This window comes from Oncorhynchus mykiss, chromosome 12 (assembly GCF_057628025.1).
Source record: "Oncorhynchus mykiss isolate SJ-2025 chromosome 12, ASM5762802v1, whole genome shotgun sequence".
Lineage (NCBI taxonomy): Eukaryota > Metazoa > Chordata > Actinopteri > Salmoniformes > Salmonidae > Oncorhynchus > Oncorhynchus mykiss.
The window spans coordinates 33,004,737-33,029,704 of record NC_143033.1 but is presented as its reverse complement, the minus strand read 5'-3'; the positions used below and the strand labels follow the sequence as shown (position 1 = coordinate 33,029,704).

Below are 24,968 nucleotides of genomic sequence, written 5' to 3'. Positions count from 1 at the left end.
AAATAAAAATAATGAATAATTAAAATGCAGCTGTAAAATAACAGTGGTACAAGGGGTACTGGTACAGAGCTGGTGGGACTTTCATTTGTTTTTTAACAGGACAATTTAAAAATTTTATTTTATTTTACCTTTTATTTAACTAGGCAAGTCAGTTATGAACAAATTCTTATTTTCAATGAAGGCCTAGGAACAGTGTGTTCCTTGTTCAGGGGCAGAACTACAGATTTTTTTTTACCTTGTCAGCTCGGAGATTTGATCTTGTTCCGGTTACTAGTCCAACGCTCTAACCACTAGGCTACCTGCCACCCCCAATGACCCAAAACACACCTCCAGGCTGTGTAAGGGCTATTTGACCAAGAAGGAGAGTGATGGTGTGCTGCTTCAGATGACCTGGCCTCTACAATTACCTGACCTCAACCCAATTCTGATGGTTTGGGATGAGTTGGACCGGAGAAAAGTCAGCTGACCTTTTCTATGGGGGGTTGCTGAACAAGTTGGGTTTTTGTTTCTGAGCAACCTTATTCTTATAGGGAATCCCATGACTTAGATTTATCCCTAATGCCTGTGGTGGTGGAAGCTCAGTGTGGGCTGCTGGAGTTTGAAGAATGTAGATCAGGTGAGGGCCTTGGCCTGCCGTTGACAGATAGTCCTACTGCTGCTCTGACACTGCTGCCCCTGAGGGGTGAACTCATTCAATGGCCCCTCGTTACACGGGTCTCATATCCCATTGCCATTCTCTTGAGTTACACCCCCCCCCCCCCTCAATTATGAGGCTTTTTCTTTGGAGCCATAATTTTTTTTATAGATGCAGTCCTCTGTAAAATAAAGTCTTCTTCAGTTATTCAGTTAGTCTACTATTTTTTTGGTTGGCTGTAACTGATCCTTTCTCTTCAAGCAGGTTCCTTTTTATTTTAGGCTACTTCTCAAATTTTTTTGAAAGGTGGGCTTCTGACTGATGTCCAACCATGGTTATGTTCTGTCAGGGGTGTGGAACACATTTTATTGAGCTGCGGAATCATGGGTTTTCTACTCTGAGACATACTGTACAAATGCTTTTTGTGTGTTCATGCTGGCTTGGACTTTAGTTGATGAAACTGTGGCGCTCCTGTATGCAGAGCTTTTGTGAGAGAAACACAGTGAAGTCAACACATGAATGAACTCTTTCAAATGAAACGCTTGTCTGTAAATTTTATTCTTTTTGGACAAATGTTGATAGTAGATGACATGTGACTAACCAGATACTAGGGTCTGGACGATAACAGTATCGCAATACTCGTTAGTGTCGTGGCAAGGAAACAAAGCACGAAGCGGCTTTAACTTCTTCAGGAAAACTACCCTAATGTCAACAGTTTTCTTTCTCAAGCTATAGCACACAATATGTTACAAATTCAGCATGTTTTTAAAGGACCAAAGAGTTTTTGTCTGCGAAAAAAATATTGCGATACTGGTATAATCCCAGCCCTACTACATACCCCAAGTTCTCTCCAACCGAGCTACTATATTCTAAAAGGGCAGTTTTTATTTTTAACATGAGGATGTACTTGAGCCTAATGACTTTGCTATTTGAAATTGTGACTTCTGGTTGACTGCATTGTTTACTCCTGTGTGAATTAGACTAGCTCATTGGGTAACAGTCTTGTAAGTCGATCTGCATCGATTTGGATTGTGTAACGGGATGAAACTCTTGAAATCGATAATACAATTGTAAAAGGCATTGAAGCTGACCCAGAGAAGTACAAGCTGCATCGTACGTAATTTAGACTTAGGCTACCTCAGGTTGTGGGCAGTTCATTTGGCTAAATGCTGTCTCCTGTCCCTGCTCCTGCTTCTATTTCTTGTCTCTTTTTCCTGACTATCTCACCATCTGCCTTTCTCTCCCTAACAGAGGCGGTTACGTCATCTCAGAAGCATCGCAGCCCGCAACATCGTCAACAAGAATGGCTCTCCACTGTTGGACACATATTTTACCCTTCATCTCTGCTTAGAGGACTGGATATCCAGAGGTCAGTACAGTACACCCTCTTTCAGCTGTCTCTGTATCACAGTGTTCCCGGCCACTGCACTAATACCCCTTTCACACTACTGAGCCCAGTCACTCCACACTACAAACATGTCTTTAGGCCTGAATCCTAACTTGAGATCTGTGCACATAACTTGACAACAATGCAGGATTTACGCAAAAGTCATGGAAAGATGCAGACATCTTAATTACGATTCAGCCCTTAGTGCCAGAGCCTACTTAGGACTAAATGTTCAGCACTACTGTGCACTGCATTAGGCTACTCTCACAAGTGGAAGAAATATCAGAGTCCCATTACAAAGTGTAGTTAAATGCACAAGGGCTTGGTTTGTTAGGGGACGCTGATGCTCCAGTAAATGAGGCCTTTCACTTTTGGTTTAAGGGCAAATCATTTCATTTTAATATACAAAAATGTCCCAGATCGAGCCAAGACTTCAGTGCCTTGGCTTGCTGTTGTCAGGTAATCCTGACCGGTGTTGTATCTTCACAAGTGTTGTTTAAGCTTTTGTGTGTGTGTTTATTCAATCAAATCAAATTTATTTATATAGCCCTTCGTACATCAGCTGATATCTCAAAGTGCAGTACAGAAACCCAGCCTAAAACCCCAATCAGCAAGCAATGAAGGTGTTGAAGCATGTTGGATAGGAAAAACTCCCTAGAAAGGCAAAAACCTAGAAAGTCCTCTTCTGGCTGTGCCGGGTGGAGATTATAACAGAACATGGCCAAGATGTTCAAATGTTCATAAATGACCAGCATGGTCAAATAATAGGTCTGGGACAAGTAGCACGTCCGGTGAACAGGTTAGGATTCCATAGCCGCAGGCAGAACAGTTGAAACTGGAGCAGCAGCACGGCCAGGTGGACTGGGGACAGCAAGGAGTCATCATGCCAGGTAGTCCTGAGGCATGGTCCTAGGGCTCAGGTCCTCCGAGAGAGAGAAAGAAAAAGAGAATTAGAGAGAGCATACTTAAATTCACACAGGACACCGGATAAGACAGGAGAAGTACTCCAGATATAACAAACTGACCCTAGCCCCCCCGACACATAAACTACTTCAGCATACATATTGGAGGCTGAGACAGGAGGGGTCAGGAGACACTGTGGCCCCATCCGATGATACCCCCGGACAGGGCCAAACAGGAAGGATATGACCCCACGCACTTTGCCAAAGCACAGCCCCCACACCACTAGAGGGATATCTTCAACCACCAACTTACCATCCTGAGACAAGGCCGAGTATAGCCCACAAAGATCTCCGCCACGGCACAACCCGGGGGGGTGCCAACCCAGACAGGAAGATCACATCAGTGACCCCTCCTAGGGACGGCATGAAAGAGCACCAGTAAGCCAGTGACTCAGCCCCTGTAATAGGTTTAGAGGCAGAGAATCCCACTGGAAAGAGGGGAACCGGCCAGGCAGAGATATCTTTCCGACAGATAAGATCTAAACCAGGCCAGAACTTGTCCGTGTAGGCCAATTTTGGTTTCCAATCTCTCCAAAAGAATGTGGTGATCGATGGTATCAAAAGCAGCACTAAGGTCTAGGAGCATGAGGACAGATGCAGAGCCTCGGTCTGATGCCATTAAAAGGTCATTTACCACCTTCACAAGTGCAGTCTCAGTGCTATGATGGGGTCTAAAACCAGATTGAAGCATTTCGTAAACATTGTTTGTCTTCAGGAAGGCAGTGAGTTGCTGCGCAACAGCCTTTTCAATTTTCTTTGAGAGGAATGGAAGATTCGATATAGGCCGATTTTAGTTTTTTATATTTTCTGGGTCAAGGTTTGGCTTTTTCAAGAGAGGCTTTATTACTGCCACTTTTAGTGAGTTTGGTACACATCCGGTGGATTGAGAGCCATTTATTATGTTCAACATAGGAGGGCCAAGCACAGGAAGCAGATCTTTCAGTAGTTTAGTTGGAATAGGGTCCAGTATGCAGCTTGAAGGTTTAGAGGCCATGATTATTTTCATCATTGTGTCAAGATCTATAGTACTAAAAGTGTCTCTCTTGTTCCTAGGTCCTGGCAGAGTTGTGCAGACTCAGGACAACTGAGCTTTGAAGGAATACTCAGATTTAAAGAGGAGTCTGTAATTTGCTTTCTAATAATCATGATATTTTCCTCAAAGAAGTTCATGAATTTATTACTCCTGAAGTGAAAGCCATCCTCACTTGGGGGATGCTGCTTTTTAGTTAGCTTTGCGACAGCATCAAAAATAAATTTTGGATTGTTCTTATTTTCATCAATTAAGTTCGTAAAATAGGATGACCGAGCAGCAGTAAGGGCTCTTCGATACTGCACGGTACTGTCTTTCCAAGCTAGTCGGAAGACTTCCAGTTTGGTGTGGCGCCATTTCCGTTCCAATTTTCTGGAAGCTTGCTTCAGAGCTCGGGTATTTTCTATATACCAGGGAGCTAGTTTCTTATGAGAAATGTTTTTAGGGGTGCAACTGCATTTAGGGTATTGCGCAAGGTTAAATTGAGTTTCTCAGTTAGGTGGTTAACTGATTTTTGCCCTTTGACGTCCTTGGGTAGGCAGAGGGAATCTGGAAGGGCATCAAGGAATCTTTGTGTTGTCTGTGAATTTATAGCACGACCTTTGATGCTTCTTGGTTGGGGTCTGAGCAGATTATTTGTTGCAATTGCAAACGTAATAAAATGGTGGTCCGATAGTAGTCCAGGATTATGAGGAAAAACATTAAGATCCACAACATTTATTCCATGAGACAAAACTAGGTCCAGAGTATGACTGTGACAGTGAGTAGGTCCAGAGACATGTTGGACAAAACCCACTGAGTCGATGATGGCTCCGAAAGCCTTTTGGAGTGGGTCTGTGGACTTTTCCATGTGAATATTAAAGTCACCAAAAATTTGAATATTATCTGCTATGACTACAAGGTCCGATAGGAATTCAGGAAACTCAATGAGGAACGCTGTATATGGCCCAGGAGGCCTGTAAACAGTAGCTATAAAAAGTGATTGAGTAGGCTGCATAGATTTCATGACTAGAAGCTCAAAAGACGAAAACGTCTTTTTTTTTTTTTTTTTTGGAAATTGAAATTTGCTATCGTAAATGTTAGCAACACCTCCACCTTTGCGGGACGCACGGGGGGATATTGTCACTAGTGTAACCAGGAGGTGAGGCCTCATTTAACACAGTAAATTCATCAGACTTAAGCCATGTTTCAGTCAGGCCAATCACATCAAGATTATGATCAGTGATTAGTTCATTGACAATAATTGCCTTTGAAGTAAGGGATCTAACATTAAGTAGCCCTATTTTGAGATGTGAGGTATCATGATCTCTTTCGATAATGACAGGAATGGAGGAGGTCTTTATCCTCGTGAGATTGCTAAGGCTCAATGTCTGTTTGAGAAAGCTTTACAATGAATTTAACCTGTTTTTTTGCCTTCCCTTGCAGACTTTTACAAGAGTGAAGTCATCCGAGATTCATTGGTGAGTGTCATTCTTTTCAAAAGAACAAACATGTGTTGGACAGATTCTACATTAATTTGCCAAAGAAGGCTGCCTGGCCGCACACAAAATGACTATAGCACCAGCTATGGAATGTCATAGCAATCCATTTTGTGTGGATTTTGTTGTATGATTTGTCTGCTTATGTCTGTGGAAGCACACTACCGGTTATATGCTTAGTTCCATTCAGAGGACACAAGAGTAGAAACAAGTGACAGCACGGCCAGCCAAAAGGTTTACACACTCCGCCACGCCCACAACGTGTTTGTGCGTGTGTACATGTGAGAGTGAACAGTGGGCACTTTCTCCAGTGCTGCTGTGTGGAAAGAGGGCATGGTTCATCCATTTCCCCATTGCGGAGGAGTGGTGTCTGCCAGCCAGTACATGGACTCAGGTCAGCCGCCTTGGTGTTTGTTTCTAACACAATCAAGTCAAGTAGCCTACCTTTCACTTCCTCTCATCTGTCAAAACAGTTGCTGAAAGAACACCTAATATTACCTAAAGTAACTCGACCAAAAAAAGCACTTGTTTGGTTCGGTTGAATTCAGACTTGGATGTATCAACATTGCACAGGTTGGCCACACCAGGATGGTGTTGTGACCCTGAATCTGACTGCTTTTAATGGGAGTCATCACTGATACACACAGTGTCAGCAAGCTCCCATCTCCTTGTCTCCATAGCTTTACAGAGGGCAATGCACAGGGGTTTACTGTACTGTATGGTCTCTTATTGACAGTTGCATAAGGCCAAGAACAACAGAAAACAGTCAACGTCTCAGTTCTTGGCATGCGCTAATCTCTTTCTTCATGTTGTACCCCAGTCATATAAACAACAGACAGGAAGGTGGAAAGCAGCCTTGTAGCAACACACTGTATGAGACAAGAGGAAACAAACAGGCTTACATACTGTATGGATAAAATATGCACAAGTGTCCATTGTACTATTTCTCTCTCTATCTCTCTCTAAACGTGTTCATAGCACGTCTGCCATTGTGTTCTGCAAGACCCCATTCAGCAAAATCAGATGCAATATCTGATTTTGCTGAATGGCGTCTTGCAGAACACAATGGCAGACATGCTATGAACAGGTTTAGAGAGAGAGAGATCTGGGCCAACGTTTACGATTCTTCTCAGCTATGGCTCTATTAACACAACATCCTTGGATTCAGTCGGAAGTTTCCATATTTTTATTTTCCTCGTTTGCAGGGAACCGATTGTCCTCACTGACAGTTAGATTTGGTCCTACACCCTCTGTGGAATAGCAGCTGCTACGCGCTCCCTTCTCTGCATGGAGTCTGTGATGAATGCCGCCAAGTAGAGCAGCAGACCATTACCAACATGCCAAATGTAGAATCATGAGCTGGCCTAAGCTCTTTTCCAAGCCTACCTTTCCCTTACTTTCCAGGGCCCTAGTCTGAAATGTACTGCAGATTAAGCTCAGGATTGTGTCTGGCAGAGATCTGAAATCTGCCTTTGTATTGAAAATGTCAGCATTCCTCCATGACCTTTGTTTGTTCTATAGTGTTTTTGTCTATCAAAGGATCCTGCTCCCTTCTGCCCCTCCCCACCCCCACTGTAGGGCGAGGGTGAGGATCAAACGGTGGCAGTTTGCGCCACTGCTTACTCTGTTTGCTACAAATATATATGTTGTAACTTGTCACTCAGATCTTATAGGGATGGTGCGAGATTTTGGCAATCAAGCCTTTTTTCTACTTTCCCAGAGGCAGATTAACTAATGGATACCATTTTATGTCTGTGTGCAGTTTGAAGGACATTGAAGGTAATTTTGCAAGTCATTGCTAACTAGTGTTAGCCAATGACTGGAAGTCTATGGGAAAAGCTAGCAATTGTGCTAACGCCAGTTAGCAATTTTCTTCAAGCTGCACACAGACATAAAAATGGCATCCATGAGTTCATCTGACTCCTGGTAAGTAGAAAGTGTGTGTGTATATATATATATCTATCTATCGATCGATCGTGGTCATATTCATTGGAGTGGCAGCAATGATTTAGCGGGTCAGGGCACCGCTGCTAGATGAATATAGGAGTCCAGGTTCTTTCACAGCAGGCAAAATGTGGCATGTGATGTCTTTACGGTGACATCAATGTTGCAGACAGATTTGGCTGCTGCGTTGGAGTAGGGCTGGGTTGGATTTGGCCTAAAAATCATATAATTTTATATATTTTTTAAAATTAATTTATTTTTTAACTTTTTTGTACTTATGGGCGATTCATAATAAATATATATCAATTTCATTATTTATATATATATATATATATATATATATATATATATATATATATATATATATATATATATATGTCATAACCTATCATAATATGGTCATAACACTGTCATGCTGAATATTTAGACCTATTGTGACGTACTCTATATTGCGTTTTTTTTATGGCTGGTTATGACATCTACATAAGTGGGCCAAAATCCACAAACCCTACCACGATAGTTAGTTATGGGTGGTTATGACATCTATATAAGAGTGCCAAAGCCCACAAACCCTACCACGATAGTTATTTATGGGTGGTTATGACATCTATATAAGAGTGCCAAAGCCCGCAAATCCTACCACACAAGGCAAACCATTCCATTCTACTTGTAAATAATGTAACATTTCCTAAATGTGTAAGTTTTTATTACCATTACAATTGTACACACATTGATGTCATACATGCATAGCCCAGTGCTCTGTCGCTGATGACTTGGATGAATGCAGGAGTAGGACAAAACACCCTTATTAGCCTTACAACAACAAAACATTTCCTGTGATGGTCTATAAATGCCCATATTTTGGAATCAAAGTTTGTTCACAACATTATAATTGTCCTCCATTGGTTTGATATATATATATATATATATATATATATATATATATATATATATATATATATATATATATATATATATATATATATATATATATATATATATATATATATATATATATATATATATATATATATATGTATGTATATATGTATGTATGTATGTATATATGTATATATATGTATATATGTATATATATGTATATATGTATATATGTATATATATATACATATATGTATATATATATATATATGTATGTATATATATATATATATATATATGTATGTATATATGTATACTTAGTGCTACCACTAGGGGGAGACATTTGAACAGTTAGCTGCAGGCGCGCACCTCATACGTTGGAAGAAAAGAAACAGGAAAAGATGCCCAGTGAAAAAATGTCAATTGTCCATGTCTCCTTATTCATTCTGTTTTCATGTTTGTAACATTTATAAGAATGGCTTTGTAAGATAACAACATGTTTATCTACATTTTGATGTGTACAGTCGTGGCCAAAAGTTTTGAGAATGACACATTAATTTCCACGAAGTTTGCTGCTTCAGTGTCTTTAGATATTTTTGTCAGATGTTACTTCAGTATTCCACTGAAGTATAATTACAAGCATTTCATAAGCGTCAAAGGCTTTTATTGACAATTACATGATGCAAAGAGTCAATATTTGCAGTGTTGACCCTACTTTTTCAAGAACTTCTGCAATCCACCCTGGCATGCTGTCAATTAACTTCTGGGCCACATCCTGACTGATGGCAACCCATTCTTGCATAATCAATGCTTGGAGTTGGTTAGAATTTGTGGTTTTTTGTTTGTCCACCCGCCTCTTGAGGATTGACTACAAGTTCTCAATGGAATTAAAGTCTCGGGAGTTACCTGGCCATGGACCCAAAATATCAATGTTTTGTTCTCCGAGCCACTTAGTTATCACTTTTGCCTTATGGCAAGGTGCTCCATCATGCTGGAAAAGGCATTGTTCGTCACCAAACTGTTCCTGGATGGTTGGGAGAAGTTGCTCTCGGAGAATGTGTTTGTACCATTTTTTTAATTCATGGCTGTGTTCTTAGGCAAAATTGTGAGTGAGCCCACTCGCTTGACTGAGAAGCAACCCCACACATGAATGGTCTCAGGATGCTTTACTGTTGGCATGACACAGGACTGATGGTAGCTCTCATCTTGTCTTCTCTGGACAAGCTTTTTTCCGGATGCCCCAAACAATCGGAAAGGGGATTCATCAGAGAAAATGACTTTACCCCAGTCCTCAGCAGTCAAATCCCTGTACCTTTTGCAGAATATCAGTCTGTTCCTGATGTTTTTCCTGGAGTGAAGGGGCTTCTTTGCATCCTTCTTGACACCAGGCCATCCTCCAAAAGTCTTCGCCTCACTGTGCGTGCAGATGCACTCACACCTGGCTGCTGCCATTCCTGAGCAAGTTCTGTACTGGTGGTGCCCCGAACCCGCAGCTGAATCAACTTTAGGAAACGGTCCTGGCGCTTGCTGGAATTTCTTGGGCGCCCTGAAGCCTTCTTCACAACAATTGAACCGCTCTCCTTGAAGTTCTTGATGATCCGATAAATGGTTGATTTAGGTGCAATCTTACTGGCAGCAATATCCTTGCCTGTGAAGCCCTTTTTGTGCAAAGCAATGATGACGGCACGTGTTTCCTTGTAGGTAACCATGGTTGACAGAGGAAGAACAATGATTCCAAGCACCACCCTCCTTTTGAAGCTTTCAGTCTGTTATTCGAACTCAATCAGCATGACGGAGTGATTTCCAGCCTTGTCGTCGTCAACAATCACACCTGTGTTAACGAGAGAATCACTGGCATGATGTCAGCTGGTCCTTTTGTGGCAGGGCTGAAATGCAGTGTAAATGTTTTTGGGGGATTCAGTTAATTTGCATGGCAAAGAGGGACTGCAATTAATTGCAATTAATCTGATCACTCTTCATAACATTCTGTAGTATATGCAAATTGCCATCATACAATATGAGGCAGCAGACTTTGAAAATTAATATTTGTGTCATTCTCAACTTTTGGCCACGACTGTAGTTCCAATTTTTGACTGAGTGAAAAACTAAATATGTTCCCCTCCATATGATCATAGCCAGGCTAAACTAGCTTAATTTGTAACGTTATGTAGCTAGCCAAGTCAATGAGATGTCTAAGATTAAATACATTGTCATTATAAACGTTTTGGCTCATACTTCAATTTTTTTTTACAAATGATGTCAAGTGTATTTACATGAGTACATATGAACCATGCTAATAATATGTATTTTAGGTAACTTTTTATGAAATGTGAATCTAACTGTTGCATGCTAACCTTTAACATTAGCTATCTCCGTGTTAGCTGTCCATGGTTTTTTGTTACAGTTAATAAACAGGCCTCTTCTATAATTCGTTAGTACAATTAGCATTGTATATAGAGTGAATCATATGAACTGTTACCTCAACGATGCATGGGTTTATTTACTGTATTTTTGCACACCACCACCATATTCAGTGATAGGACAGCTAACGTTAGCTAAACAAACACTAACTAGATGGTAGCTAACTAGCTAGCTACATGAATAGTTGAGAGTTAGTTAGCAATGTTATGAAAACATTGAGACCGTGATTGTAATGTATTTGAGAATGTGTGAAAGTGTTTGCTATAATATATTTGGTTTAATTCGTTTTCAGCTTTCTTTAGCGCTGTCACTGAATTGTAGCATACTCTATTCTGATTTATTTTCTTTATTTTTCAGAGAAAGTAATGCATCTGAAGAACTTGCTGCAGAAACATACTTTCAAACGAAAGGAAATTTCTTGGCAGGGAAAAACAAATTTGAATAAATAATACAATTTGAGAGTGAAATCCTTTGTTGTAACGAATTCTTTAGTCATTAAAAAAAAACTTGTATAAAATACACTTTAAGACACTGTCATGAAGCATTATGACCCTCCTGTGTCACTTTACTTGGACTAAGAAAATAGACTTTATGACACTGTCATGAAGCATTATGACCCTCCTGTGTCACTTTACTTGGACTAAGAAAATAGACTTTATGACACTGTCATGAAGCATTATGACCCTCCTGTGTCACTTTACTTGGACTTAGAAAATGCACTTTATGACATTGTCAAGAAGCATTATGACCATCATAATTATATAAGTCAAAAAGAGGGTGTATTGTCCTTCTCCTGAAATCTGCTCCTGCATTCATCCCAGTCATCAGCAACAGAGCACTGGAGTAGGTGCATGTCTGACATGTGTGCGCAATAATAATTTCATACGGTCAATTTCAGAAAATGTTATATAACAAACATACTGCTGACAAGTAGACCATGGTGTAATGGAATGGTTTGCCTTGAGTGGTAGTTTTTTTTATTTAGGTGTCATAATAACCAGCCATAGAATAGCGCAATATATGTCATAACAGGTCTAAATATATGTCATGACAGTATTATGACCATTATTATACAACGGGTGGGTTTAATCCTGAATACTGATTGGTTTCAACGAGTGGCGCGGCGGACTAAGTCACTGCATCTCAGTGCTTGAGGCATCACTACAGACACACTGGGGCGATTGCAGGCAGTATCACAACCGGCCGTGATTGGGAGTCCCATAGGGCAGCGCACAGTTGGCCCAGCGTCGTCTGGATTTGTCCGGTGTAGACCGTCATTGCGAATAAGAATTTGTTCTTAAATGACTTGCCTTGTTAAATAATGGTTCAAAATAAAATATAAAAGCGCATTCCAGCGGTTGTCTATTCTACAAGTTACCACCGGCTAAATCTATTGACGTTACATTTCACTGTCTCATCAGCCCAGGCAGGGCTAAAACTATAAACTTGATCTCCACTATAAAACACATCTAGACATTATCTCACATTTTCTTTTAGACTAACATTTAGTTTTCAACAGGGGAGATTTGTATACATCTTAATGTCTGTATCTTCGACATTTGCAACAATATTCAAATTCGATCTCCAACTGTCCCATAGTAAGGAATGTATAGGAGTCCGGACGAGAGAGAGTGGCAGACAGCGTTAATCAATCAGTCGAACACACAAATCAGCTGGCATTTTAATGAATATATATATATATATATATATATATATATATATATATATATATATATATATATATATATATACAAAGAAATTTACATTTAAAAACGAACGAACGGTCAAACGAACGAAGTGTAGCTAGTTTGCAGTGATTGTGTTAGCTGTGTTGTTGGCTAGCTCCTGTGAACAAAAGTGTCCTGACGCGAGAGCACATTTTCTATGCCAGGCGACATTTTCTATGCATTGCGAAATCGTGCCTCATTAACGATAGCTCATTGTTATGGATGTATCCAAATAAATGGCACTAGAAAACAGTTTAAACAAATGCAGCTACTGTTGTTATTCTTTCTGCACTGTTTCACGTGACTAAGTTATTCGTAGTTGGCTGGCTAGCTAGCTAGCTAGCAAGCAAAGAATGTCAGCCAATATGGCAATGGAACATTTAGAACGAATGACTGGGTTGCGTCTCTCGCAACCAAAACGACCAGCCCCCTTGGCTAGCAACCCTAGATTTGTTTTGGGACTATATATTGTGGAAGGATGAAATAGTTTGAATAAATTCATCAACTAATTTAGATTTTTCATTGTTGAATATGTTGGTAACCGGTTGTATAAACGTGATAAAGCCCCGAAGCCGGTGTTTGGAGGATATATTGGCACGGTTAACACCGGCCCTCGACCAACAACACCCATGCCAATATATCCTCCAAACATCAGCTTTTCGTGCATTATCACTATATTATGACAGGTTATGACAAGTTGTCAGCTGTTATGACATGGTTATGGTGTCAAGTAAAGTTTTACCTATGTTTTCTTTAAATAAGCTTTGGTGTACAATTAAAAGTCAAATACACTGCATTTCTAACGGTCAACAATAATCTAATGAATTCAGGCCTTGTGAAATTATACCTAGGCTAAATATAAGCCTCCCACAACCATAAGACCCACAAATAATGTCATTGTTTTATCAAAATAGTTTAACCTGCTTTTTTTGCAATAATCACTGATCTGGATTTCAAGTCTGTCTATGAAAATGCCCTTTTTGTTACACATTTAATGAGAACCATGCATAATGCACATTCACTAATAATGTCTACCTTCTTGTAGCAGGCATTATTTATGAGACTTGCTAACACCGGTCTCCTGAACAATCTCTGAAGCACAAGCACAAGCCCATGTGCTAGTGAGTAGCCAGCTAATCTCTTAAATTTCATGTTTAGCCAACATGGATTTATTTGCTAGCTAACAAGGTTGGTAGAACAGTTGAATTATGATCACACCTTTCGGTCTGTCTCCAACTGTTTGAACAGCATGCTAGCCTGTCTACTTAGTTAAAATGTTGAATTCAAGTGGCCTACCTTGTTTCTCAGAATGAGAACGAGTTGCCAATTCCTTATATAATTGTGTTTTATGCTTATTGCATATTTATAAAACAGACTAGACGGCTAGTGTAACAGTATTTGGCTAAAATGCTGCTAGCGGTACATGGTCCCGCAATAACACGTGCAACAAACTGAGCATTCATTTTCCAGAACCAATGTTCATTGATACTACCATTTTTATTAGTGTCTGTTCTGCGCGCAATTTGAGAAGTTAACCTTTAACTTCTCTATTACAGTAAAATAATGTCTCAATGTGTTTTGGTGTCCATATGGCTGATTTCAAATGCATGCTTTTCAACCGTTCGCTGCCTACACCCGCACGCCCGACTAGCATCACCACCCTGGATGGTTCCGACCTAGAATATGTGGACATCTATAAGTACCTAGGTGTCTGGCTAGACTGTAAACTCTCCTTCCAGACTTGTATCAAACATCTCCAATCCAAAATCAAATCTAGAGTCGGCTTTCTATTTCGCAACAAAGCCTCCTTCACTCACGCCGCCAAACTTACCCTAGTAAAACTGACTATCCTACCGATCCTCGACTTCGGCGATGTCATCTACAAAATAGCTTCCAATACTCTACTCAGCAAACTGGATGCAGTTTATCACAGTGCCATCTGTTTTGTTACTAAAGCACCTTATACCACCCACCACTGCGACCTGTATGCTCTAGTCGGCTGGTCCTCGCTACATATTTGTCACCAGACCCACTGGCTCCAGGTCATCTACAAGTCCATGCTAGGTAAAGCTCCGCCTTATCTCAGTTCACTGGTCACGATGACACCCACCCGTAGCACGCGCTCCAGCAGGTGTATCTCACTGATCATCCCTAAAGCCAAAACCTCATTTCCTTCCAGTTCTCTGCTGCCTGCGACTGGAACGAATTGCAGAAATCTCTGAAGTTGGAGACTTTTATCTCCCTCACCAACTTTAAACATCTGCTATCTGAGCAACTAACCGATCGCTGCAGCTGTACATAGTCCATCGTTATATAGCCCACCCAATTTATCTACCTCATCCCCATAATGTTTTTATTTTATTTACCTTTCTGCTCTTTTGCACACCCAGTATCTCTACCTGCACATGTTCATCTGATCATTTATCACTCCAGTGTTAATCTGCTAAATTGTAATTATTCACTCCTATGGCCTATTTATTGCCTACCTCCTCATGCCTTTTGCACACAATGTATATAGATTATTTTTTTCTACTGTTATTGACTTGTTAATTGTTTACTCCATGTGTAACTCTGTTGTTGTCTGTTCACACTGCTATGCTTTATCTTGGCCAGGTCACAGTTGCAAATGAGAACTTGTTCTCAACTAGCCTACCTGGTTAAATAAAGATTAAATAAAAAAAATTATGTTGTACCAAACCTCAAATGCAAATAGTGAGTTGAAACCGCTTGTCAGAGAGGGAGAAGTGATCTCTCATCTTTGTGAGTGGCAGAGGCGGGGGCTTTGGGGGGAGTGTCTGTGAGAGAGAAATGGAAAGGTACACACAGCACAGAAGGAGCGAAGGAGATTAGACCAAAAAGACTACTCTCATGAAAATAAAAAAAACTAGATTTTTGCTATACAGGCATTTGTAATGTCGCGCTAATTCGATATATCGCCGGCTCTAGGTTAGAGTAACCTAGAGCTCCGTCTGAAACCCTGTGAGATTTTATGATGACAAATCGCCTCGGGATATTGATGTTGGATTTGTAAATATTTGTCCAGACTTTTGTAAGTGGGACAACAGTTACATGACAGATAAATGAACATCCTGGTTCAGCACCATTTTGTGTGCTCGAGTCACTTTCACACACACTACTGACACACATTAGAATTTGTCATTTGAACAAATTAAACACTTGGTTGTTTTCATTTGCAATACTACTTGAACTGGAACTAATCAAAATGTTCCATCCCAGTGGGATCATTCATTCAGCTGCATAATCCCTTGTCTTGGCCTGTCTTTGTCAGAATCCAACATGGCGGAGCCTGGACTTTGGCATGCTGCCGGACCTCCTTGACACATCTGTGTCCTGCTTCGTGGTGAGGATCTGGGGCGGTTGGGAGGAACAGTTCACACTCCTCATAGAGTGGAAGGTCAACCTGGATGGGCTCAGATACACAGGGCAGCAGGTCAGTGTGTAAACACACATGCTCATAAAATGTAGGCTACTTTGGGATGTATGCTGACTAGCATCCATGCAGTCATCTAGACAATAACAGCCTTTCTCTTGTTTTAATACAGACATACTAAATGCCACTGCTTTGTTCCTCCACAGATCCGCTCCAGGAATCCAAATGAAATCATATTTGGATTGAATGATGGCTACTATGCAAGTGACTTTGATCATAAGGTACTGCTGACTTTGATCCAGGAATTATGTCCCTAATATAGACCATAAACATTCTATATTTAGTTTTTCTATGTTTCGTTTTGTTATTGTAAGGTTGAAATGTGCCTATTTCAGGACCACTCTGAAAGGAAGAAGAACAGTTTACTCCTTGTGGACCAGAGTTCAGTGAGAAACTCCTACAGTGTCTTCTCTCTGCTGAGGTGAAAAAGACCGCACCCACCAAACACTCTCACACACAAGACGCTGGACACGTAACAGCATCTCCCATAGGACAATGTGTCCAGCTAGTATGGAGCTATTTCAGTGCCAACAGAAATTGTATTTGAATTCCATCATTTTGAATTGGTATTATGATATTGAATTTAAATTTCATATTTTTTAGTTTGTAATGCACAAATTGAATCATTTAATTAATAAATTGAACTTGTATTTCATGATTTGAAACTAAATTTAATTAATTATGCATTCAGTTTTAAATTAATTAATTAATATATTCAATTAGCATAGGGCCCCACAGTGGAGATGTCATAATACCCATAAAACTTAAGGTCAAGTAAGGAAATCGTTCCAATTGTTTTTCCATAATTCATTTTTTCAATAAGGGATTTCATAAACACTTAAAATAAGGGCTGTGTTTAATGTAGGCTTACCCTGGCTTGACGTTTTGATAACCTTGTAAATCTGTTAAAAAAGCTATATCAATATATTAATCTCTATTTACTCTCAGATTTGAAAATGCTAATTAGCATAAAAGTAGACATTATGCAAAACTACAAATCCCTGCAAGCTCCTGTATGTCATCTCTAGCTAACAGGTGTTGTGTCAATTGAAAACTTGCACAAGACAGTTCACAGAATTGTTAATTTAAGAAATTTAGACTATGTTCCTTACTGCATTTAACTAACATTAGATAGTTAATCCAGAGATAATGCCAAATTGAGGTAAAGATAATTATCGTCCAGATCATGGCATTTGTAGTTCTTTATGATAGCCACATTAGCAGCTAATTAGCATGTCATTTTTGAGGGGTTAATACAGGCGAATACAGTGCCTTCGGAAAGTCTGAAGGCACTGTAAGGTCTGAAACCCCTTGACTTTTCCCACATTTTGTCACGTTACAGCCTTATTCTAAAATGGATAAAATGAATCCCTCAGCAATCTGCACACAATACTCCATAATAACAAAGCGAAAACAGATTTTTAGAAATATTTGCAAATTTATTAGAAAAAAAAACGGACCTTATTTACATACAATTGAATTCAGAAGTTTACATACACCTTAGCCAAATACAAATACGTTTTTCACAATTCCTGACATTTAATCCTAGTAAACATTCCCTGTCATAGGTCAGTTAGGATCACCACTTTATTTTAAGAATGTGAAATGTCAGAATAATAGTAGAATAATCACATTCCCAGTGGGTCAGAAGTTTACATACACTCAATTAGTATTTGGTAGTATTGCCTTTAAATTGTTTAACTTGGGTCAAACGTTTCGGGTAGCCATCCACAAGCTTCCTACAATAAGTTGTGTGAATTTTGGCCCATTCCTCCTTACAGAGCTGGTGTAACTGAGTCAGGTTTGTAGGCCTCCTTGCTCGCACACGCTTTTTCAGTTCTGCCCACACATTTTATATGGTATTGAAGTCCGGGCTTTGTGATGGCCACTCCAATACCTTGACTTTGATGTCCTTAACCTGTCTACGATACTGGTTCCCAATTGGGGATCAACCCTCCCACGTTCAGCTGAAACGGTGGCGCATGGAACGCAAAAATATTCTTAAAAATATTTAACCTCCACACATTAACAAGTCCAATAGCTCAAATGAAAGATAAACACCTTGTTCATCTAGCCAGCAAGTCGGATTTCTAAAATGTTTTACGGCGAAAACATAGCACATATATATGTAAAACCACCACCAGACACAGCTCATTTCAATAGCCAAAACATGCAATCAACAAACGCAGGATTAAAAAATAAATCGCTCACTAACCTTTTGAAAATCTTCATCAGATGACAGTAATATGACATATTACACAGTACATATTTTTTTTTTTCAATAATATGCCATTTATATCCATAAATGTCCATTTACAGTGAGTTCACCTTCAGAAATTACTCAAAAATGCCCGCAGGAAATCTATGTAGCGCGGCAAGATAACGTAAATAGACATCATAAACTTTGACTAAATATACATGTTCTACATATAGTTAGAAAGATACACTGCTTCTTTATGCAACCGCTGTGTTAGATTTATTTTTAACGTTACAGAAATCGCACACTATTCCATATGCTGAGACAGCGCTCAGTTCCAAGCTACATTTCCACGTAATGTTGGAGTCAACAGAAACACAGATTTAAGCATAAATATTCCCTTACCTTCGATGGTCTTCGTTCAGAATGTTCTGGAAGGCTTCATACTTACCCAATACATCGTTTGGTTTCAAGTCTTGCGTCTTTGTATTAGCTACTGCTAATAACATCAGCTGAAATGCACCCAAAACGTCCTCTGGTCCGGATAAGTTGCGCATCAAAACTTCAAAATTACACATTATATGTCGACTAAACAGGTCAAACTAAGTGCAGAAGCAAGCTTTATGATGTTTTAGACGTGCAAAACAAACTTCAATTCAATCGGCCATCGTCTGCCCTTCTCTTGAGTGCTGGAAACAAAGGAATGGCTGGGACCAATTCGCGCCCATACGCACAGCCTATTCTCTCGTGGCACACACTAATTTCACTCCCATAGGGTCAATTCTCGCGGGATTTGAACGATTTGAAGCTCTAATGAAAGAGGACATCTAGCGGAAGAGATATAAAGTGTCCCCAGAATCATAGCTGGTTGGGAAGGGTGGGGGCCATGACGTCAAAGTTGCTCCAACTTTCATGGCCACAAAAACTAGTTTGGAAGAATGCCTGCCCTGTGAGTTCTGCTATACTTACAGACATAATTCCAACGGTTTTAGAATCTTTAGAGTGTTTTCTATCCAATTATAATTATAATTATAATATAATTTTATTTGCATATATTAGCAATTTTTGACAGATTTTTTTTCCAGTTTACTAGGGGTACCCAATCTCTCCAAAGGGGGCGTATGTCTGCCATATCCTTAACAGGTTTTAAGCCATTTTGCCACAACTTTGGAAGTATCCTTGGAGTCATTGTCCGTTTGGAAGACCCATTTGCGACCAAGCTTTAACTTCCTGACTGGTGTCTTGAAATGTTGCTTCAATATATCCACATAATTTCCACCCTCGTGATGCCATCTATTTTGTGAAGTGCACCAGTCCCTCCTTGCAAACCGTTGTCTGGCTTTTTCTGGCGGTTTTGGAGCAGTGACTTCTTCCTTGCTGAGCGGCCTTTCAGGTTATGTCGATGTAGGACTCGTTTTACTGTGGATATAGATACTTTTTTTACCTGTTTCCTCCAGCATCTTCACAGTGTGTTTTGCCTTTGTTCTGGGATTGATTTGCTCTTTTTGCACCAAAGTACGTTCATCTCTAGGAGACAGAACGCTTGAGTGGTATGACGGCTGCGTGGTCCCATGGTGTTTATACTTGCGTAATATTGTTTGTACAGCTGCACGTGGTGCCTTCAGGCATTTGGAAATTGCTCCCAAGGATGAACCAGACTTGTGGAGGTCTACAATTATTTTTCGGAGGTCTTGGCTGATTTCTTTTGATTTTCCCATGACTTCAAGCAAAGAGGCACTGAGTTTGAAGGTAGGCCTTGAAATGCATCCACAGGTACACCTCCAATTGACTCAAATGATGTCAAAAAAGATGACATCATTTTCTGGAATTTTCCAAGCTGTTTAAAGGCACAGTCAACTTAGTGTATGTAAACTTCTGACCCACTGGAATTGTGATACAGTGAATTATAAGTGAAATAGTCGGTCTGTAAACAATTGTTGGAAAAATGACTTGTGTCATGCATAAAGTAGATGTCCTAACCGACTTCCCAAAACTATAGGTTGTAAACAAGAAATTTGTGGTGGTTGAAAAATGAGTTTTAATGACTCCAACCTAAGTGTATGTAAACTTCCGACTTCAACTGTAGGTATTCAGACCCTTTGCTATGAGATTCGAAATTGAGCTAAGGTGCATCCTGTTTACATTCATCATCCTTGAGATGCTTCTACAACTTGATTTAGGTCCACCTGTGGTAAATTCTATCTAAGGTCCTACAGTTGACAGTGCATGTCAGAGCAAAACCAAGCCACGAGGTCGAAGGAATTGTCTGTAGAGCTCCAAGACATGATTGTGTTGAGGGACAGTTTCTGGGAAGGGTACCAAAACATTTCTCCAGCATTGAAGGTCCTCGAAAACACAGTGGCTTCCATCATTCTTAAATTGAAAAAGTTTGGAACCACCAAGACTCTTCGTAGAGCTGGCCACCCGGCCAAACTGAGTAATCGGGGGAGAAGGGCCATGGTCAGAGAGGTGACCAAGAACCCGATGGTCACTCTGACAGAGCTCCAGAGTTCCTCTGTGGAGATGGGAGAACCTTCCAGAAGGACCACCATCTCTCCAGCACTCCACCAATCAGGGCTTTATTGTAGAGTGGCCAGACGGAAGCCACTCCTCAGTAAAAGGCACATGACAGCCCCCTTGGAGTTTTCCAAAAGGCACCTAAAGACTTTCAGACCATGAGAAACAAGATTCTCTGGTCTAATGAAACCAAGATTGAACTCTTTGGCCTCAATGCCAAGCATCACATCTGGAGGAAAACTGGCACCATCCCTACTGTGAAGCATGGTGGTGGCAGCATCATATTGTGGGGATGTTTTTCAGCGGCAGGGACTGGGAGCCTAGTCAGACTCGAGGCAAAGATGAACGGAGTAAAGTACAGTGCGATCCTTGATGAAAACCTGCTCCAGAGCACTCAGGACCTCAGACTGGCGAGAAGGTTCACCTTTCAACAGGACAACGACCCTAAGCACACTGCCAAGACAACGCAGGAGTGGCTTCGGGACAAGTCTCTGAATGTTCTTGAGTGGCCCAGCCAGAGATCGGACTTGAGAGGATCTGCTTAGAAGAATGGAAGAAACTTCCCAAATATACAGTGCCTTGCGAAAGTATTCGGCCCCCTTGAACTTTGCGACCTTTTGCCACATTTCAGGCTTCAAACATAAAGATATAAAACTGTATTTTTTTTTGTGAAGAATCAACAACAAGTGGGACACAATCATGAAGTGGAACGACATTTATTGGATATTTCAAACCTTTTTAACAAATCAAAAACTGAAAAATTGGGCGTGCAAAATTATTCAGCCCCTTTACTTTCAGTGCAGCAAACTCTCTCCAGAAGTTCAGTGAGGATCTCTGAATGATCCAATGTTGACCTAAATGACTAATGATGATAAATACAATCCACCTGTGTGTAATCAAGTCTCCGGATAAATGCACCTGCACTGTGATAGTCTCAGAGGTCCGTTAAAAGCGCAGAGAGCATCATGAAGAACAAGGAACACACCAGGCAGATCCGAGATACTGTTGTGAAGAAGTTTAAAGCCGGATTTGGATACAAAAATATTTCCCAAGCTTTAAACATCCCAAGGAGCACTGTGCAAGCGATAATATTGAAATGGAAGGAGAATCAGACCACTGCAAATCTACCAAGACCTGGCCGTCCCTCTAAACTTTCAGCTCATACAAGGAGAAGACTGATCAGAGATGCAGCCAAGAGGCCCATGATCACTCTGGATGAACTGCAGAGATCTACAGCTGAGGTGGGAGACTCTGTCCATAGGACAACAATCAGTTGTATATTGCACAAATCTGGCCTTTATGGAAGAGTAGCAAGAAGAAAGCCATTTCTTAAAGATATCCATAAAAAGTGTTGTTTAAAGTTTGCCACAAGCCACCTGGGAGACACACCAAACATGTGGAAGAAGGTGCTCTGGTCAGATGAAACCAAAATGGAACTTTTTGGCAACAATGCAAAACGTTATGTTTGGCGTAAAAGCAACACAGCTGAACACACCATCCCCACTGTCAAACATGGTGGTGGCAGCATCATGGTTTGGGCCTGCTTTTCTTCAGCAGGGACAGGGAAGATGGTTAAAATTGATGGGAAGATGGATGGAGCCAAATACAGGACCATTCTGGAAGAAAACCTGATGGAGTCTGCAAAAGACCTGAGACTGGGACGGAGATTTGTCTTCCAACAAGACTGATCCAAAACATAAAGCAAAATCTACAATGGAATGGTTCAAAAAGAAACATATCCAGGTGTTAGAATGGCCAAGTCAAAGTCCAGACCTGAATCCAATCGAGAATCTGTGGAAAGAACTGAAAACTGCTGTTCACAAATGCTCTCCATCCAACCTCACTGAGCTCGAGCTGTTTTGCAAGGAGGAATGGGAAAAAATGTCAGTCTCTCGATGTGCAAAACTGATAGAGACATACCCCAAGCGACTTACAGCTGTAATCGCAGCAAAAGGTGGCGCTATAAAGTATTAACTTAAGGGGGCTGAATAATTTTGCACGCCCAATTTTTCAGTTTTTGATTTGTTAAAAAAGTTTGAAATATCCAATAAATGTCGTTCCACTTCATGATTGTGTCCCACTTGTTGTTGATTCTTCACAAAAAAATACAGTTTTATATCTTTATGTTTGAAGCCTGAAATGTGGCAAAAGGTTGCAAAGTTCAAGGGGGCCGAATACTTTCGCAAGGCACTGTAGGTGTGCCAAGCTTGTAGTGTCATACGCAAGAAGAATCGATGCTGTAATCGCTTCCAAATGTGCTTGAACAAAGTACTGAGTAAAGGGTCTGAGTACTTATGTTAATGTAATATTTCATTTTTTAAAAATTATTAGCAAAACATAAAAAAACGTTTTTGGATCTTCATTATGGGGTATTGTGTGTAGATTGATGGTTAAACATTTTTTAAATAATTTTTAGAATAAGGCTGTTAAGTAACAAAATGTGGAAAAAGTCAAAGGTTCTGAATACTTTACGAAGGCAAGTTAAAATCACCTTGTCCTTGAGTGATTTACACAATTATCAAAATGTCACTCCAGAGTAAGCCTGCACGAAACCCCAGTTTCTAAAATCCTCTATGGGGAAAATGATTGGTGGAAAAACGATTAGAACCCTTTCCATGTTTGACGGCTAGGTATTCTGGGTATCATGCTGTGGTACTCTATATGGTAAACATTGCATTCATTGTCTGTGTATCAGGTTTTCAAACTATAATTTCAAGTTGATCAAAATTTTATATATATCCAATTTCTCAGATGCATCCAGAGACAACATCCTGGTACTTTGTCAGACAGGAAAGGTAGTTTCTGTCAGTTTCTGAAGCCTTTGTGTCATGTTGAATGTATTTTCTTCCAATGAATTTGTCTCTAGCATTTGAACTGTTTTTGAACTATTATGAATATATTTATCTTTGATTAACTTAATGGTTTGTTAACTTGATACACAGACGATTGATGCAATATTTACCTTTTTTAAATATTCAATTTTACTTTTATATTTTGAACCTGAATGCAATACTAATTCAGTTTCAAATCATGAAATACAAGTTCAATTTATGAGTTCATAGATTCAATTTGTGCATTAAACATTCCAAAATATTACATTCAAATTCAATATCCTAAGACAAATTCAAAATTATGAAATTCAAATGCAATTTCTGTTGGCACTGATTTCGTTCCATACGCTAGCCTCTTGGCAAGTACGCTGTTTGACTGCCCGACCAAGGGCATACTCTGCCTGTTTACAGGCCAGGGGCACAACTTCCTTTAGCTAACTGAAAGGATTTTAATGGCAAAATATACTTCTGGAAGCAAAAGAATAGAAAACAGAAAATATCCTCAACACTGTCTTACCCCACTCATTACCTACTCCCCAACATTCTTATCTCCGTAACTAGCACAACACTCCCTTTCAACTGCAGATTTGTTTTATTTTCTTTTGTATTTCACCTTTTATTTAACCAGGTAGGCTAGTTAAGAACAAGTTCTCATTTACAACTGCTACCTGACCAAGATAAAGCGTAGCAGTTCGACACATACAACAACACAGAGTTACACATGGAATAAACAAAGATACAATCAATAATACAGTAGAAAAATCTATATACAGCATGTGCAAATGAGGTAGGATAAGAGAGGTAAGGCAATACATAGGCCATGGTTGCGAAGTATGACTTGTGGAGATGACTTGCAACCAGCTTTGCTGTTTTATCTAATTGTCACTCTAAACATTCCTCAGACTTTCTGTCATTATAAATATTCCCCACATTGTCCATAAAATGGCGCCAGGAAACTGCCTCAAACGTCTTTATTATTATAGTCTGTTTTTGCTCCCAAGTCACTGAGAGCTGCCAAAATTCCTTTAGTCTTTAGTGTTTCTTGGACATAAAAGGACATATGTATTGAAAGCTATAATCAAGTTAGTTAAATAAAGGAACCGTGTCTTCATATTAAAGTAACAGATGGATAATCCCATTAGAATTATTGGGTTTTAATATTGGAGATGAGTGGCCATTTTTACTTCTTTATTCCACAAGGGGGTGCCAAACTATCACTTTCTGAGTTGGGAAAACACCAGGCAGTTTAGTAAGGACTTGGGAGGCATGGTTTCAATTGCTGTTTTCTCTATGTTGCAAAAACACAGCTCTGTTCCATATTTGAATGTGGGGTAATGTTAACACTACTTACAGGGTTTGAGTAGGGCTTGCCTTGGGGAACACCACAGTTAATTAGAAGTTGGATCAAGCTACATTTAATTACACTTTTGCACTGCAAGGGGCACAATGCTTTGGACGGTTTATGACAAGTTCCTATAGTTAGGCTACATTTTTTAGTGGAGTATCCGTC

The 24,968-nt window shown here is 40.0% G+C and overlaps 1 protein-coding gene across 2 annotated transcripts in view; it reads left to right on the top strand.

The window, feature by feature from the left end:
• uvrag (UV radiation resistance associated gene) overlaps positions 1–24,968 on the top strand; it is a 153,905-nt gene that overhangs the window by 5,312 nt on the left and 123,625 nt on the right. For both annotated transcript variants that reach the window (XM_021623519.3, XM_090192277.1), the window contains exons 2-6: positions 1,886–2,003; positions 5,439–5,473; positions 15,752–15,913; positions 16,060–16,134; positions 16,249–16,334. In XM_021623519.3, coding sequence (XP_021479194.3) covers positions 1,886–2,003; positions 5,439–5,473; positions 15,752–15,913; positions 16,060–16,134; positions 16,249–16,334 — 476 coding nt within the window. The remainder of the gene's footprint in view (positions 1–1,885; positions 2,004–5,438; positions 5,474–15,751; positions 15,914–16,059; positions 16,135–16,248; positions 16,335–24,968) is intronic.